The sequence below is a fragment of the Coniophora puteana genome, assembly GCF_000271625.1.
Source record: "Coniophora puteana RWD-64-598 SS2 unplaced genomic scaffold CONPUscaffold_12, whole genome shotgun sequence".
Lineage (NCBI taxonomy): Eukaryota > Fungi > Basidiomycota > Agaricomycetes > Boletales > Coniophoraceae > Coniophora > Coniophora puteana.
In genome coordinates this window covers 891,849-910,181 of record NW_006913064.1, presented here as the reverse complement: position 1 = coordinate 910,181, position 18,333 = coordinate 891,849, and the positions used below count along the sequence as shown (strand labels likewise).

Genomic DNA, 18,333 nt, shown 5'->3' with positions numbered 1-18,333 from the left:
CAGGAGCGACAAAAGCAAAGGCTCGCCGCGACATAAAAGTCACAGACAGTGACGTCACATCGTGGACTGCTGAGGCGCGTGACATGATATGCAGCTTCCGTTCTCACCTTTATCGCCTGCTGGTGAGGCTATAACTGCTGCCCAATGGACGGCCAATGGATCCCATCCCTGCTGCATATCGCGTGGAACTCCCTCGCTCCCTCGTCTTGACTCACAGCGAGAGACGACCTGGCTAGGTCAACTACCCAGTCTTACCCTCCAAGATGTTCTCTTATCTTGCTCACAGACGAGCATGGTACGCACACCGCCCTCTCACCATTATCCAAGTATTGATCATCCTCTACCAGTCGTGAAAAGCAGCAACAGCGCACCAAAGCGATAGCCGACCTCCCACCCGCCTTCCACGAGCCCCTCACCCCAGCAGACATCCACATCCTCTCCCAACCCGTCTCCGCCATCGTCGCCCGCGTGCAGACCTCCGACCTCGCCCCGCACACCGTATTCCTCGCCTACGCCAAGAAGGCCCTCCAGGCACATGCCCAGACCAACTGCTTCACCGAGATCCTCATCGGTCGCGCCGAGGACTGGTCCCGCAGCGCCACGCGCTCCGGTCCGCTCGCCGGCATGCCCGTCTCCATCAAGGACATGGTCTCCGTCAGAGGGTGGGACGCGACGATCGGGTACTCGGCGTACGCGCACAGGCCGGCGAGCCAGGATGCGGCGCTGTTCAGGCTGCTGAGGGACGCGGGCGCTGTGCCGTTCGTGAAGACGAATATGCCGACGACGGCGCTGTCGTTTGAGGCGTCGAACGATGTGTTTGGGAGGACGGAGAATCCGCATAAGAAGGGGTATGGGCCTGGTGGGTCGTCGGGAGGGGAGAGTGCGCTGTTGGCGCTTGGTGGGTCTAGGTTGGGGATTGGGACGGATGTGGCGGGGAGTGTTAGGGCGCCTGCGCACTACGCGGGCGTGTATACCATCAAGTCGAGCATGCATCGGTTCTTGAAGACTGGTGGAGTGAGTACGATGCCCGGGCAGGAGGGTGTCCCCGCTACGTATAGCCCGATGACGAAGACGTTGGAAGATCTGGAGACGTTCTGGAGGGCGGTGTTCCAGATGAAGCCTTGGGAGTATGATCATTCGGTAAAGTGCCCTTATCTCGAGAGTGCCACTTAGCTGACATCGAGCGTAGGTGTTGAATATTCCGTGGAGGGAGATTAAGCTACCTGTGGATCGACCTCTACGTTTCGGCGTCATGTGGGATGACGGTATGTCTAATCCCTCGCATACATTCAATACAGAACTGACTTTGGCTGTAGGCGTGGTCACTCCTAGCCCAGCCTGTCTCCGTGCTCTCAAGACTGTCACATCCGTCCTTGAGAAATACGGCCACCAAATTGTCACCCTGTCCGTAACCCCGATGCATATATGCGCACTACTCAACTAACACTTACCCCACAGAAACCCGCCAAGCCCGTACGAAGGCCTCAAACTCGCCTCGCAGCTCCTCCTCGCCGACGGCGGTCGCACCACCTCGGCCCCGTTCCGCACGGGCGAGTCCAACGACCCAGGCATGGTGCCCGCCTTCCGCGCGCTGCGCCTCCCGCGCGTCGTCATGCGTCTGTACGCCGCGTTCTACCGGTACATCATGCGCGATGCCGTGTACGCGGGGTTGATCGAGACGTTCTACGAGAAGACGGTGCAGGAGTATTATGCGCTGATTGCGGCGCGGGAGAGCTATCGCGCGGCGTGGTTCAAGGTGTGGCGCGGGGTGCAGGTCGAGACGGGCGCGGGTGGGGTGGGAGGGGAGGGGGAGGGGGTGGATTTTGTGTTGACGGTGCCGAATGCGTTGCCGGCGCTGCCGCATGGGGGGATGAGGCATGGGTGGAAGGCGAGCGGGTATACGTTTTTGTTTAACTTGGTGAGCGTGATTTTCTTTATTCTGATGCTTTCTCCCTTTCCGTATCTTTCTTTCTCTCCTTTCTGCGTGATTTTTGCGGCTGGGTGCTGATACACTCTGCCCGTCATCCACAGCTCGATTATACGGCGGGCGTCTTGCCCATCACGCACGTCCGCGCGTCTGAGGACGCGCTCTCGCCCAAGTTCCGCGCGCGCAACGCGATCGAGCGGAACTACTACAAGTACTACGACGCGAGGGCGATGTCGGGCCTGCCGGTCGGCGTGCAGGTTGTCGGGAGGCGGCTCGAGGAGGAGCGCGTGTTGGAGGGGATGAAGCTGATTGAGGGGTTGTTGAGGAAGGAGGGATTGGCGTATGAGGGGATTCCGCTGTGATACCCTTGTCGCGGTTCGATTGCTAGGCTCAGAGAGCTTTGGGGTCGAGTCTATGTATACCGGTTCTTGGATTTATGTTTTTGTTCATAGGTGCTCTACGATATTGCAAAGCTGGGCGATACCAAAGCATGCGACAGCGTTTTGGAGATTGAGGTGGTTCGACAAGTCCACCATTGTCTGTCCGGGTTTGAAAAAATGCGAGAGCTAGATAAAGGGTCAGTAGTCGTGAAAGCCAGAGGCACTGAGGGCACCATGGACGAGGACTGAATAAATAGTTTACTGCCATTGATATCGTATCGAAGTGCAAAGCGTTGACCATGTCGGAAAAAGCTGCGAGGGGTTTATAATGGACCGTGTTAATTATGCGCATGATTATGGCCGAGACTCTATGGGAATGGCCATTATCAGGACCAGCCCTGATCTTTATCCCACGAGCGTGAAGATCATGGGCTCGGCTCGCTTAGAATGCTTGATAATGCGGCCCAAGCGATTATTATGCGAATATCATGAGGTCAAAACTATTATTATCCCGCTGTTAGTTATTCTCACGCGCGCAATATTCATCATCATGCAGATGCTCAACGCGTTTTTGCTGTTGTTGATACAAAGTTGCAAACTGCAATTATGTTTTCGCAACAGCTCTCAATTAGTTACTGTGTAAGTACTGCACGGAAGGGGTTCAAACACAATGGTAGTGTGTTTTCGTGCTGGGGAGCAGCCATATATAAGGAAGTACATAGATTGACGTATCTAAGGCTTCGTAGCCTAGCGTGAACTATGCTCTGCACAACGATGATTTTGTCGCGAAATTTCCCTAAGTCCCGAGTTCGATCCACTCTGACGCCAGCAGATCAGTAATATATCATAGAGTACCTGGTAACAAGTAGTAACATAAGCAATAGAGTACAGTAGCGAGTTCAATCAGTAGTAAGTAAAAAGTGTAATAGATTAGTAGCAAAGTAAGTAAAGTAGCTCGAAATAAAACAAGCAATAGTAGCGACTAAAGCAGCCGGATGATGGTCGTCATGCGGCCTGTACACTTTTGGAGAGCTTTTCCCATGAGATAGGGGCTCATATCAATGCATTATAATCGTTTCAGCCTTTCATTATTATGCTTCGAAATGCTCGGGGCCATAAGAATGCATTCCCATGCTTACTAATGCCCAGAGCATGGACAACAGTCGGAGATTGAACGAGCGCTTGGAGTCGTTCCTCTCTTGCCGTCTGCTCGTCGCGGAAGTCCGCATGTATCAAGCTCAAGGTTCAAACTAAGGATCGATATGGTCCTCTTTCCCCCCATGTTCAACACGAGGCATTCCTTGAGCTACTTGCGGTCCTTATCATCATAGCCTTCTGACGGCACACTCTGAATGAGATAATTGGGGTCTATTGGGGTGCGTGCGTCTCTCTTCTGATGATTGCCAGTGCAGTATCTCAGTCGCACCATTGACCTCGCAGCCCCCGTCGCCTTCGCTCATCTACTGCTACGAAACTAAGCACACTCAACAAGTCAAGTCTCAGCGCTCAGCATGAATACATCGACAAACTACCTTCGCCAACACGGCCGCGTCGCCGCTCGCGCGCGTTCGTCAACCAGCGCTTTGTACTGAAGGCCTTGTCGACACGACCATCCGCTATAAATAGGGAGGCGCCTGCAACTAGGTAAGCTGACCTGCCGCGTTGGTCTCCGTATCGCTCACCCCAGATCGCGAACAGACGCCCGACGAGTGTTATAAGCTCGTCCTGTGGGAACGAGGCCCCTTTCCCTCTCTCTTTCGTTCCACCACCAGGGGGAATCTCTCGAGCTTTCATCTGCAACTCTCAGCTTAACCGACCAAACCTTCGAACTTCCGATTCACTACCAAATCTACTATGGCAGAAAAAGAGACTAAATCGCTGAGGCTGCTCTCCATCGGTGCGTATCGTCCCTCTATCTCTCTGTCGCCGGCGCTCATTGCGATCAACCCTTCTCGTCGTAGATGGAGGCGGTATCTGCGGCATGTCCGCGTTGCTTATCATTCGCAAGATGATGCGACGTATCGAGGCCGAGGAGCGTCTCTCTTCGACTCCGGCCCCTCACGCGTACTTTGACATGATCGGCGGTACTGGCACTGGCGGGTAAGTACCTCGTCTCCCTTCCTCGCCCTCTACCCCTTCCTCGCCCTCGTCCCCCTCCCTCGCCCTCACACCCCTTCCTCGCCTTCATCCGCCTCCCTTAACCTCATCCGCTTCGCTCACCTTCATGCCTCTCGCTCACCCTCATGCCCCTTCCTCACCATCATCCCACCTCACCATCATCCCTCCTCCTCACCGTCGTCTATCGCTTACGATTGTTTTGATCACTCATCGCTGACATCTTTTCGTATCACAGGATCATCGCCCTCATGCTCGGTCGCCTTCGCATGTCGGTCGACGATGCAATCAAGGAGTACGACGGGTTCATCAAGGCCGTGTACGTCGACGGGCGGAAGCGTCGGGGCGAGGAGATGTTCAAGGCGGAGGCGCTCAAGGAGAAAATGCGCGGGGTTGTCGGTGCCTACTGCGATGGCAATAAGGATGCTCGCATGGTTGAAGATGCCGAGTGTAAAGTGTATGTCCACCTTTCTTCAGTACGTCATGTCACCGTTACTAAGCCTCGACTTCATCTTAGGTTCGTGTGCACCAGCTACAAGGAGAATGTGACTCCGGGTAGGCCCTCTCTTCTTCGTACCTACCAGGTGTCGAGGAATGTGGGACCCAATTGTATGATGTGAGAGGCTGCTCGTGCTACGACGGCTCATCCTGGGCATTACAAGCCCATCACCATCTCTGATGGAGTGGTTAACCACGAATATGTTGATGCGGGCATGGGCTCGAACAATCCCTGCCGCGTGCTGCTTGATGAAGCTGCATCTGTGTACCCAACCCGTAGCCTCGGGGCTGTGGTCAGCATTGGGACTGGTCGTGCACAGACCATTGGTGTACCTGTGGATGGTGTCCGTGGTAGAAAGTTCTTGCCTTCCGACCTGCTTGATGTCCTCCGTGATGTTGCTGCAGATTGTGAGAGGGTGTCAGAGGAGATGGAGAAGCATTTCCTCCACTACCCGGAGTTGTACTTCCGGTTCAATGTGATGCATGGCATGCAGAGTATATCATGGGATGCATGGGACAGGCAGAGTGCTGTTGCTGCCCACACTGCACAGTATATGCAGATTGGGGATGTTGATTCTCGAGTTGATGTGTGTGTCGGGGTATTGCTCAGTGGTGTTGGGCAAATTCAGATGTCCTCGGTGGCTCATATGCCTGCCCAGCCAAAGAGTGCTGGCATGATCAAGGCTATCCCTCCTCCTTCAGCCAATTTCACTGGCAGGAGTGATATTTTGACCCAGATGAAGGGATATTTTGCCAATCCAATTGAGAGTGCTATTCAACAGCACATCTTTGTGCTTCATGGCCCTGGTGGGGCAGGGAAAACCCAGATTGCATACAAATTCATTCATGACTGCCAATCCAACAAAGATGTTGAGTGAGTGGATATTGATTATATATGTGATATAGACTTCTGACAATTTTCTGTCAGATTCTCAGAAGGTTTCATGATTGATGCTTCTTCAACTCAGTCATTGGAGACTGATCTTACTGCTATCGCCATTGTCAAGAATGCTGGAAAAGCATGGGGTGATGCCCTGAGTTGGTTCAGAGGCCAAGAATCCAATTGGCTGCTACTGTTGGATAATGCAGATGACCCTGACTTTAATCTGGGAGCATACATCCCCAAATGTGCACATGGGAATGTTCTTGTGACAACAAGAAATCAGTCTTGTGTTGCTCTCAGTACCGGTGTACAAGCCTCTAGCCATGTGTATGGCATGTCAAAGGCAGATGCACTTGAGCTTTTGATGCATGCAAGCCACCATAGTGTTGGTGAGCAGGTGGGATTGGAGATTGTTGAGGTAAGTAGAGTAATACAGGAGGAAATCACGAATGCTCAATATCTTTATAGGAGCTTGGTTGCTTTGCTCTGGCAATTGCTCATGCGGGAGCGTATATTTCATCTACACAAAGCTCTGCAGATGGATATCTATTGCTGTTCAAGGAGCATAAAGCCAGAATCCTCTCCCAGAAACCAAATCAATGGCTTGAAAGCTACGATTCTACTGTCTATGCTACATGGAAAATCAGCTTTGACAGGCTAAACTCAGATACCCAGACACTGTTGATGCATTGTGCCCATTTGAATCACAGTGATATTACAGAAGAGCTGTTCAAAAGGGCATTTGATAACAAAGATTGGAAAATCAGGCCCTCACTCTTGAGTTTATTTTCTGATAGCAATGACAACTGGGACTCTTTCAGGTTCCATGAAGTGGTGCAGGAACTTCTGCAATACTCTCTTATCCACTACAGTGGATCATATAGCATTCATCCCCTCATCCATCAATGGGTGATGGAGCTTCAAAATGATTCTGGGATTTTGTCAGCTGTACAAAATCTGCTAGCAATGGCAACTCCATATGATGTGAGTACAGAAAGCTATGCTCTGAAAAGAGAGCTCTATTTGCATATCAAACATGCACACCAGGGCACTATTCCTGTTGCTGTAGCAACTGAGTGGGCTGAGGTGTATAGACACATGGGAATGTGGAGTGATGAAGAGGGGCTAAGAGCCCTTGTTTATAATGAGAATGTGCACCATTTTGGCACAGAAAATCAAAGAACCTTGACTAGTATGATCCATCTGGCAGCCACATTCTGGCAGCAGGGAAAATATGCTCAGGCAGAAGAGCTGGAAATACAGGTGCTAGAGGGAAGCCAAAGGATATTGGGCACTAAACACCCTGACACATTGACTGCCATGGCCAGCCTGGCACTCACATTTTGGCGGCAGGGGAAATATGACCAAGCAGAAGAGCTAGGTGCACAGGTGCTAGAGGAAAGGAAAAGAATATTGGGCACTGAGCACCCTGACACATTGGCTGCTATGGCCAATCTTGCAGGAACATTCTTGCTCCAGGGAAAATATGACCAGGCAAAAGAGCTGCTAGCACAGGTGCTAGATAGGAGCAAAAGGATATTGGGCACTGAGCACCCTTACACATTACTTGCCATGGCCAACCTGACAGTCATATTTTGGCACCAAGGAAAATATGACCAAACAGAAGAGCTAGGTGCACAGGTGCTAGCGGAAAGGAAAAGGATATTGGGCACTGAGCACCCTGACACATTGACTGCCATGGCCAATTTGTCATCCATATTTTGGCTGCAGAAAAAACATGACCAGGCAGAAGAATTGCAAGTACAGGTGCTAGATAGAAGCAAAAAGATATTGGGCACTGAGCACCCTAACACATTACTTGCCATGGCCAACCTGGCACTCACATTCTGGCAGCAGGGAAAATATGACCAAGCAGAAGAGCTTGGGAAAACAGCTTTGGATATGAGAAGAAAAATATTGGACTCTAAGCATCCAGACACATTAAACTCCATGAAGATACTGGCAACAATTTGGTATGCCAAGGGAGATATTGATGCAGCCATTGACCTCATGGTTCAAGCAGGCAACCTGCAAACAAAGGCATTGGGCCACAATCATCCAGACACAATTAATACTCAGGAGTGGATCAATTCTTGGAAGGGGGTAGAGGAAGGGTCTGCACCCAAAGCAGTTAATGATGTAAGCCATTCAGTAATCTAATCACATTCATTCTCATGTATCAACAGGCTTACAACATCTGAGGATGCAACATGTAACACAAGTGGGAAAAGGTGTTGTGGATGATAGGTGCCAGATTATATTTTGTACATTAGAGTATTCCATTTGTATTATTGAAAGCAATGCTTACTTGCCAAAATTCAGTAGTAGTAATTGCACTGGATAGTATAAAGCTTTGAGTACACCACAATTTGAACTTCAAGTACATGCCACCAGCTGTAAGGGGAAGGGCAAGCAGTAGATCAGCAGGAATGTTTATTGATATGCTTTAAAGTAGACATGCACATGTATCAAACATATTGGGGAGGTACAAGCAGTGATCAGCAACGGATATCCATAAGACTAGGATCAAGCCAAAATTGGATCTGTATCCATGCCTTTCATCAGTTAAGGTGTTGTTAGAGTTTGGAACCTTGTAGATTACTATTACAATGTTCAGACAAAAATCTGATAATACACCTGGCATATTCTTGTTACTGCTAGAAGTAACTGGGTTAGAGGGGCTTGCTAACGGCACAACATATGGCTGGTTGGTTGAGAAATTGAATGAGGTCATGTGACCTAACATGGTACAGCCTCTGGTCTTGTTTTGTAAGACATTTCCAAGACATTTCTCTTGTTATGGTGTCTTCGCGCTCGCAAGTACTGAACAACTACTGAACACCATCTGCAGCATATACTCTCATTTCCCTATCTCTTGTCCTCAACCACCATGTTGGCTTTTGTTAATGGGACTGCAGCCTCTGTGGCTGAGGACCCATCCCTCCTTCAAAGTATCATATCAAGCAATCTTGCAACATACTTGAGGATTGGGATATTGCTGGCAGTGCCATTTTGTATGACAATACTATTGATTTATCCACAAACACCCTGCATAACAACACTACCCTGCAAGTCATTGATGTGGTGAGCTGTCTCTTGCTTGCAGCTTCAACAGATGACAATGCTTCAGAAGGTGACCTGCACACCCAGATGACTTTTGCGCAACCCATTAATGTTCTTGATGAGTGTATCTTAGTGACATTTTGCCATGTCAACTTTTGAACGTGCATGCAGAAGAAATCAGCTTTGATTGATATTAATTTCACACCTGCGTGTGACATCTTCAGTTCTCAACAGCTGTCTAGGTTTTAATTCATAGGTACACGTAAGATAGTAGATTCAGTATGGAAATATCATGGTCCTTGTATTTAAATTTTAGTTTATGCAGCCTTCTTTGCTATGATGTATGTGTTCTGTTGGTGGCTGCACCACCAAAGTGGCTGGTGAACATTGTATGCTATGACTTCAAACTCAACTCACATCCAAAGTTATGGAAAATATACCTCACCCACAGTACATGGCTGTAGAGAGCCTGAGTGCCATGGTTTGATACTTATACCTCATTAATTCATTGGCTGCTTTGAAAAAAATCTGTGGTAACAGGCTTTGCCGTGCACTGGAGCATGGTTTTACCCAATTTTGAGGTTCAAAGAGAATTGATCTCTTAGGTTATACTATCTTATCTTTTGTGATGTCTTACTATTGATAGCCCTTGGCTATGATCTTAGAGTGAGAACAAATGTCTGTAGTAATAGAGGTAGAACTAGTCTGAGGCTTTCAGGCCTTGTACATATATATAGGGTTTATATACCTTTCTACTAATTACTTACTAAGTTGCAATGACACTGTGATTCATCAGGGTCTTACAGTGATTGCTAAGAAATCAGTCAGCCGCTGACTGAGATAGAAGTAATATGAATCAGCAGGATTCATATTGTTACTAATTGTAATACAAATGCTAATAAAGAGAACAAGTTGCAAGGACTTGTGGTTCACAATCAAGTTGTTAGGATTCATAAGGAATCCAAGATGTTACTAAGGAAAAAGATAAAAGAATTGAATCTACTAGAAGTGTCCAGTTGCTGATACTAGTAGATGTCCCAAGAATACAAAGTAAAATATACGGATTGTAACAGTACCTTACTAAGCTGAGAACTGCCTACAGTTCTCAACATTCCTTAAGACTCAGTCCTAGCATCAACTTCAACCATAGGTCTAATAAGACTTTTGATGAGATCACATACCTGCTGGTCTATAATGTGTCAAGATCCGTGATGGTGTTCTGTCGCTGTAATTGGCGATACCTGAGCTCATAAAATCTGTGTCAACATTGCTGATCTTCTCCAGACAGGGGAGTTCTGACACGCTTGTGCTAGGCAAAGTTGAGGAGGATGACCAGGACCAAAGCATTGGCACTCACCCTCTCAGAGGACGTCCTTGCACTCCCACTGGGTATGGCCCTCCTGACCGCAGACATGGCATGAGATGCCAATGTTGCACCTCTTAATCCAGATGGATTGGCCATAGTTCCAGTTGGGGAATATTTTGGTGAGCAACTGCAGGTCCGAGGGGCCCAGATGGAGTCATTGCCAACATCATAGTCCAACAGAAGTGGACAAGTAGAATGGAGGTTCAAGTCCAGATTGAAGGATTCCTGTTTTACACATGTCAGATCTGATTCCTGAAGTGTATGAAGGGGGCTGGAGTGATGGAAACATTTCTTGTAGAGTAGGAAGTTTGATAGGAGGAGAATGAGGAGTAAGAGGGGGAATAGGAAGACTTACTGTTGGAATTCGAGTCGCTGGGGCTTGCCGACACAGTACAAGCGCGGTTTGTCCCGGGCAGGAGAGTAGCCCGAAGGGCAATCACGTAAAGATTAACATAGCGAAGTACACAGATTATATACTGTGGCTGATGTGCTGTACAGTACGTAGTTTCGAGACGCTTACGTAAACGTGATTTACAATACTTACCTCACTCTGTGGTGCCAGAGATGGTACATGCAGGGGCTCAGGAGTTGGTTTGGAGATAGGGTATAGATTCTCCTGATTCTGATGCTGAACTTGATCAGTAAAGTGTTCGAAAGAGTCTTCTGTACTACTTACTAAATACTCCATGGTGACTCAATTTAGCTTGTTAGAAGGAACATAGCAAGGGATTTGTACTGAAACTTTCTGCTCATCAAGCTCTTCCTGCTCTACCTTGGAGAGCAAGATGTCAAAAGGCTCTTCCTTGAAAAAGGCAAGCTTATTGTTGACAATGGGGAGCTCCTGGTTGAATGAAGGCCAGTCAGGTGGCAAGAGACTGTGAGCCATGTTGTCATTGAGAATCTTGTTGACATTCAGCATTGACATGTCCTGCACGTCCTGTATGTCAAGTTTACAAGGAAATTGTGAACACCAGCAATTAGGATAATTATGAATAAGACATACCTTGGTATTTACAAATGGATCTGAGATTTTGTGACACCAGACTGTCCACCTCAGATGCATTACCATTGACAGACCACCAGGCAAATGGAAATGTGAGACTGGCCAGGATGCGAATCATAGGCCAAGTAAGCATGCAAGGGTTAATTAGCATGTACACTACAGCGGTTTGCAAAAAAATGTGGAAAAACCTCTGATGTGTAACGGCCCCGCCAAGGCAGCCAAGTGAGGGCCCCAAGCAATACTGCCACATTTGGCCATGCAAGCACAGCAACTCAGGCAGAACCTCTGCATCGTCTGCCCACTGTGAGCGACTCTCAAGGCGCGAGCCCCAAGAACCAACCACACGCAAGAACCTACAACAAGGTAGACAATGAGGCCCTGTACAGGACAACAACGAGAGGGATGGAGAGGTGACTGCTCGCCGACATGGCAAGACTAGGTGTAGCTTTGAAAGGTATTCCCACAGGGACTCACTTAGAGTCTTGGGGCGTAGTTTATATACAAGTACAGGATGCTTGGCCAAGCCAAACAGTCTACCTACTATGGTAATGACAGTGTGCGCACAGACCATGCTGTGCTGTGTACTACTACTTATGGTTAAGGAGTGACGTATGTATGATGTCATGTATGATGTGTTTGATGATTCATGTATGATGTCATATGGAATGTTCTGGAATGTTCTAGAATAGGAGCATGTGACCGGTAATGGTAATAGCCAAAGCCGGGTTACATGATCATAAAAAGAAAAGTATTCGTAAATGGTCATGATGTGTCATGCTGTTGTGAGTGATCGCAACACCCACCTGGTGCCAGTGGTCCTGAACCAGCCCCAGTTTGCACTGCCATCTCTCCATCCAGCCTTCCACATTCATATGCAAAGTGCTGTAATATATTACATATATTGTGCTTTATGTTGAGCATGTGCAGCTTGTTGCAAACTGCCAATGTGGGGGAACAATGAGAGGAGGAGAGGGTAGCTGGTGATAAGATGTGATTTACCTTTTTTGGATGGTTCCAGATCTTGTTGATGTAGATTAGCCTACTGGGGATAGGGGAGGGAGGAGGGTTGACTGTGAAGCACTTACAGCTATTTGCATAGATAATGACACCACTGTGAATGCCAAAAATTATATTGGCCACCAGTCCGTACCCATTTCCGGTCCTCCGCGCTGACTCGCGACCTCTAGAGTAGTGTAGCTACACTTTCTCTGTACCCATACACTATGGGCAATCATTGTATCTCCCCCAACATCAAAGTAGCTGTGATAAGGCTTCAACAGGGACGCTTGTTGGGCCTTGGAGGCATCTTGCGCTACTTGGACCTGTCTCAAAGCACATTCTTTTGTGCCCTCAAGCTCTGGCACGATACAGGAGATGTTGTTGGCCTTAGGTCAATCCATTGTGGTTGTTCTCACAAACTCAATTGAGAAGATCACAAGTATCTCCTTGACATCATCAAAGCCCAGCCCAAATGATTCCTCAATGAGCTACAGTCCCTTCTCATGCACAACAGATTTACCTCTGTTCATTTCACAACTATCTTCCGCAAGCTTGTACGTGCTGGTGTAACCAACAAGAAACTCAAACAGATTGCCAAGGAGCAAAGCGAGTATGCGCAGGGAGACTTTATTTCAAGGATTGCTCAGTATTATTCCCACTCTATTGGCTTCATTGACAAAATTTCCAAGGATGAGCAAACCATCTTCCGCCAATATGGCTGGTCAGAGGCAGGCACAAGGGCTGAATCAGGCCAAGTTTTTGTCCGTGGTCGGCGCTTTACAGTCACTGCACTGCTCACCCTTGAAGGTATATCTGCGGGAACAGTTGTTGAGGGTTCTATGAACTGCAACATGTTCCTGGACTTTCTAGAGAATGGGGTGGTGAGTTTATCCTATAATCCAAGCTTGATCTTGGAATTGATTAGTGTTTGTAAAGCTTTCTCAGTGTACGTGGCATCCAGACCCTGGTATCAATGTTCTTGTGCTTGACAATGCAAGGATCCATCATGGTGAGGAGATTATAGAGCTTGCAGAGCGTTTCAGTGAGTGGTTCAGCCTTGATTGTGAGCGACCCTTAACTAGGGGAGTCACTGCACATGTGAACAGGAAGAGGTGGTGATGAGAAAGACTAACCCTAACCCTAGATGGGGCTTGGGCAGAAGTAGATGCCTCGACAAGAGGACTTGAGACTTAGGTTTACAAATTGAGTTAAGGGGAAATCCCAAAAGAACTCTCTTGGAGTTCTGGGTCATTGATTGCAGTCTTATATACTACTGGGCAGCTGCGCACAGACCATGTAACTAAAGGTAGGGCTCCTGCCTAATTAGGAATACAAGTACTTAGTAATACAAGCACACCATATTGCGTGATCCTTGCATCATATGATGTCATGGTCCAGACCCATCACGTGCCTGGTCACGTGCCTGCTTATGTAATAAATAAGGCCAAAGCCTGGCCATGTCAAAAACAAATGCAATAAATAATGCGTTGTTTGTCCAAGTTAGGGTTAGCAAGAGGTATTTTTGACATTGATAGTCATCATCCTGTTTCATTATCTACTTCCTAGGTGTCCATATCAAATATCTCCCTCCTTACTTGCCCAACCTCAACCCTATTGAGGAGGCGTTCTCCAGAATCAAGCACTTTATGTGATGACACCAGCACTACTATGACAGGCCACAGCCTGGTGATGGACTCCTCTACAACCTTTTTGGAGTTTTAGATATCATTACTCCCTTGGATGCGCATGGCTACTATATTCATGCAGGATATCTCTAGTCTACATGTGTAAACCTCGTCTCTGTAATATACTGTAAGTGTCTGACATAGTGTAGTATACAGATAGAAAACATAGTACCTATTTGTTGAGAAAGTGGGGACACATGCGCAGCGTGAACTGAACACACATTGATTATGTAAGCACCCACACCGCAATTGCCCACCCACCCGACCACTTTGCCCACCTCTCATCTGCCTCTCTGCCCGCCAAACCACCCTTGCCTCCAGCCGTGATCACCTCCCCAGTCACCCCTGCCCATTCAGCTCACAGGCCACCTTGCTGAAGATGCAGACGCCAACCACACCTTCCCGTCAGCCACGCCATCACCAGGCTTCGGATCTATGATCCACCACCTACACAGTGCCCACGTCCACAATGACTCCCGCCAGGTACTGGCTCGCGTGCACTGTCCTCGCCGTGTACATGTTCAGCATTGTCCTTGGCTGCATGTACACTGCCATGCACAGCGCGACGGACTGCGCCGCGGGTGTCATGATGGGCGCGGCGGTCTGGGCAGCCTATGAGGGTGTCAAGTCCACACTGGAGTAGTGGCTGGTGAGCGGGTTCTGGAGCAGTGAGTTCCAGATGGATTGGAACGGGTGACTGGCTGACTTGGATGGCGTATACAGCCCCACTCACAACCATCCCCGCCTGTCTCTTCATGGTGCACTTCCACCCACAGCCCATGGACGACTGCCCATGCTTCAAAGACACCATCGTGTTTGTCTCTGTTGTCCTTGGTGGCTGGCTCACGTGGTGGCACATTGCCTACGCCAGCCTCTCCAGCTGTCTCGAGACGTGGTTCGGCCATCCTCCCCACTGCTGCTATTGGTGGTGTCAACAAACACCATTGAGAGTGTCCCTTTACCTGCCACTGCAGCAAGCAATTTTCTCGCCTCAACAACCTCTGTCAGCATGCCCAGACCGTCCACTCCGACAACCAGTTGCCAACCCAGTCATCCGTGCTTCCAGCTTCCCACCACTCTACCACTGCCATCAGCAATCTCCAAACAACACCCCAGGTCCTTCACCGCTGCACCGGCAAACCCTTGCAAGCAACCTCACTCAGGATCCAACAACAACAATGGACCACAAGGGGTTTCAGCGCCAGTCTACAAGCTTCCCACGGGGCAGAATGTCACCACCAAGATTGCATACAACAAAGCGGCAATGTCCTTCCACGATACAAGTGCGCCAGATTTGGTCAAGTCCATCATCAACCCAAACGACCTGGACAACGTGTGCCCCTGCCAGCCCATATCCAAGTTCCACACCAAGGGCCTGGACAACGTCAAGGGCTGCGTGTTTGCGCTTGCATAGGATTGGCACCAGCAAGCAACAGATCAAGTCTTCCGTTGCCCTCTTCATCGGGCAAGAAGACATGCCAGTGAGTATCCTCAGGAACTTCTGCGCCTTCATCTTTTAAAAGATTCTGATCGTTCAACTCATGTCTGCAGCTCCCGCAACTCAACCTTGACCGCCACCAAGAAACATTGCTCCAATCTCTCCACCGCATCACCAAGGGCCTGTGCAACCTCATGCGTGAGTTTTTCCCACCACATCGTGCAGCGGTGGCACTGCAGTGCACACGCACATGCAGTTGTTGTTCTTCACCCACCCCAGCTTGTTGTTGTCCCTCTTGTCGGTACATCAGGAAAAACATGGAGCTGGAATTACTCTTATATAGTGTAATTCTATGGATTTTACGATGACTTTACCCCCGCATTATTATCATCAATTACAGTGAGGTGCCTGCAAATTATGACTAAATAATGTTGAATTGTACACACCAACAAAGCATCCTCGCGGTAATTAGCTGCAAAATTATAAGAGATTTCCACTCATTTACAAAAATTGTCACCGACAGTCAACACTAATGCCCAGGTCAAATAGAACAACAAGCCTGCATTTGAGAGCACTAGCTACACAAGTAACTAGTACTATGAATAAAAGACAGCAGAACCTATTCATCCTCATCTTCGCACTCAGTGGCAGGGCCACTAGTAGCGTCACTCGAAGCCCTCGACCTACTACGGTACCGGTTGATGGCTCCAAGAAATACAGAGTCAGCCAACATTTTACGAGCAGGAGGCGGGCCTCCATTCTCGCCATCCTCTTCATCCTCCAGTTTGGCATTCGCGTGAGCTCTGGAGATAAGATTGGTTAGACTACCGATAACCATCATGGATGAGAAACTACCTACTGGGCAGTGTCAAGAAGGTCAGTACGGATGGCATCAAACAAATCCGAGTTAGCAGCCTTACAAATATCGTTGAACTTCTGCAAGTTATTGATGTGCTTGTCAAGCACGTCGGTATAGTCGTCCCTGTCGAAATCAATGTCCTTACGTGAGCCATCAATGTTTCACTCATCAATGCGGCACTCAATCTATGAACAGATTAGTAGTAACGGAGGACAAGTATGTAATGACGTACCGCAGCTAAGAGGAGTGAAATTGCCGGGATGGGAAGGGGCCTGAATAGATTTGAGAAGCAAGGCCCCAGGTCCCCGATACCTGAGAACCAGGCGCTGTTCAATGTCATCTGGATGACGGGGTGCTTGTACAGGCTGTCGCGTTTGTCAGCGTCAAGGTTCTGGCACATTGCATGAGCTCTACTCATATAAAGAGCGACATGTTACTTACCATGTAGCACATGCCAAAATTGTCAAGAAGGCATTGAGCGAGATGCTTGTTGGCCAGGTGCACGTGAGGCTTTGTCGAAGCCTTGAACCCGTACTGGCTATCCACTAGGTGTGAAACAACTGACTTGACCCATGAAGTCGTAGTGGAGATGTGACGTTTCATCTGCGGGAAATAGTGAATATAGTAATTTTGGGGAATGAAGCAGCTTACAAGGGTGATAATATCTTCACCCCACGTAATCCTTGAATTACGCGCCTGCCGCGCGAATACCCAGCTGTTCTTAGCCCAGCGCGTGCACTTGAGGTTGTCAGCCCAGACACCTTGTGTAATAGCAGTGGCACAAAAGTGGGCTGTGGCAAGCCTGAAGAGTATTTAAACTGGCTTGTCATAGTTGCTGATCTTGAGCTCGCCACCCAGCGGATGAAGATGCAATGGAGGGATCCTGTTACTTCCATCATCGTCATTGTTGTGGTCCTCATTGTCCAAGGGATCCGAGGGGGAAGGGAGAGAGGTGTGGCGTGATGATGGTCATAGGCCCAGCATTCGAGGCGATTGAAGTTGAGGGGGAGATGCTTGCCACCAGTAAGCTTAAAAAACAATGGGTGCTAGAGCAGACTGAAGATGCAAGACAGCAGTAGTACTTCTCCTTGAGCTGCTTGATGAAGTTGCTCTTCCGCTTGTTCACTGGAAGAACCTTGCTAGCTTGCTTGCTAGCCTTACTGCTGGCACCACTCTAACCTGGAAGACCATAAACAAGCACATATAGTGATCTAATAAAGCCTAAAACTCACCTGTTTCCCCCCTTTGCCCCATTATACTGTACTTTTTCGACCAAAAGTTCGTCCCGTGTCCCATTCGGACCAGCACCGCGAACTTTTGGTCGGTTTGTCCCGCTTCAGTAGAGCCCACAAACTAAAATGAGGGACATGTTGTAAATAGGGGCTAAATGGGCATCAATATTTCACTTGTGGACAACCAATACAGTCATCCCAGCAGCTCATTAATACACCATAGCGCACAGAATGAGGCGATGATATCCACCACCCACTCATTTTCCTATTAAAAAAACTCGAACCGAACTTATGTCCCGCACCACCAACACCAGCGAACTAAAAAGCGGGACACGCTGTATTTGGTAGTCATATTCCCATGCCACCTCGCGAACTTTTGGTCGAAAAAGTACAGTAGTTCCCCTTTTCTACCCCATTGGTTGCCCATCGGCCTACTTATCCTCCTCGTGCTCATCAACAAAGAGTTGGACCTGGGCCTTGCCCTGAGGGAGTTTGGCGGCATGATCTTTCAAGGTCTTGAAGCCAGCTTTGTTGGTCAAAGAGAGCTTAGTAGTCTTCCCAAAATCTTTTACACTGAAAAAGACATCACAGCATTCAAATGGAGGGACTTTCTTGTTCTCACTGCCCACTTTAGTGACTCGTGAGAGGATCTGAGCCTTCATCATGTCCCACGGCTCATCAAGAGCAAAATGGAAGGTCATCTTTTTGATGCGTCACTTGGTTTTGGGCTTGCTCATCTCGGTTACAGGGGTGATATCAAGGAGGACCTCAATCTCGGTGATTGGCCCCTCATTGTCAGCTTTGTGTATATACAGTCAGGCACTGATGAGATGTAACCTAGTCAAATACCTGTACACTTTCGCTTCCCTTTTCCCCAAGTTGGAG

General features: G+C 48.6%; 6 protein-coding genes across 6 annotated transcripts; 5 read left to right on the top strand and 1 right to left on the bottom strand.

Moving 5' to 3' along the window:
• Nucleotides 1-263: 263 nt before the first annotated feature.
• CONPUDRAFT_92449 (amidase signature enzyme) lies at nt 264-2,289 on the top strand (the record flags this gene model as incomplete). Its single annotated transcript, XM_007774468.1, has 6 exons — nt 264-295; nt 348-1,140; nt 1,190-1,265; nt 1,317-1,404; nt 1,459-1,918; nt 2,032-2,289. 6 exons carry the CDS (start codon nt 264-266, stop codon nt 2,287-2,289), a joined length of 1,707 nt encoding a protein of 568 aa, XP_007772658.1.
• A 1,801-nt stretch (nt 2,290-4,090) lies between these two features.
• On the top strand, nt 4,091-5,644 carry CONPUDRAFT_84409 (FabD lysophospholipase-like protein; the record flags this gene model as incomplete). Its single annotated transcript, XM_007774467.1, has 6 exons — nt 4,091-4,136; nt 4,158-4,204; nt 4,269-4,407; nt 4,661-4,877; nt 5,046-5,507; nt 5,531-5,644. The coding sequence occupies exons 2-6, from the start codon at nt 4,162-4,164 to the stop codon at nt 5,642-5,644; spliced, it is 975 nt and encodes a 324-aa protein (XP_007772657.1). The 5' UTR covers nt 4,091-4,136; nt 4,158-4,161.
• A 1,353-nt stretch (nt 5,645-6,997) lies between these two features.
• CONPUDRAFT_62723 (ATP GTP binding protein) lies at nt 6,998-7,963 on the top strand (the record flags this gene model as incomplete). The annotated part of the gene is made up of 1 exon (XM_007774203.1): nt 6,998-7,963. The coding sequence occupies one exon, from the start codon at nt 6,998-7,000 to the stop codon at nt 7,961-7,963; it is 966 nt and encodes a 321-aa protein (XP_007772393.1).
• Nucleotides 7,964-12,905: 4,942 nt separating this feature from the next.
• Nucleotides 12,906-13,136, top strand: CONPUDRAFT_22575 (uncharacterized protein; the record flags this gene model as incomplete). Its single annotated transcript, XM_007774159.1, has 1 exon — nt 12,906-13,136. A coding segment is annotated over one exon (231 nt), but the record flags the coding sequence as incomplete, so codon positions are not given.
• A 1,252-nt stretch (nt 13,137-14,388) lies between these two features.
• CONPUDRAFT_157508 (uncharacterized protein) lies at nt 14,389-15,333 on the top strand (the record flags this gene model as incomplete). Its single annotated transcript, XM_007774466.1, has 2 exons — nt 14,389-14,558; nt 15,036-15,333. The coding sequence occupies 2 exons, from the start codon at nt 14,389-14,391 to the stop codon at nt 15,331-15,333; spliced, it is 468 nt and encodes a 155-aa protein (XP_007772656.1).
• Nucleotides 15,334-15,976: 643 nt separating this feature from the next.
• CONPUDRAFT_157507 (uncharacterized protein) lies at nt 15,977-18,149 on the bottom strand (the record flags this gene model as incomplete). Its single annotated transcript, XM_007774465.1, has 6 exons — nt 15,977-16,160; nt 16,217-16,356; nt 16,449-16,607; nt 16,658-16,819; nt 16,868-17,018; nt 17,884-18,149. 6 exons carry the CDS (start codon nt 18,147-18,149, stop codon nt 15,977-15,979), a joined length of 1,062 nt encoding a protein of 353 aa, XP_007772655.1.
• Between the last annotated feature and the right edge of the window lie 184 nt (nt 18,150-18,333).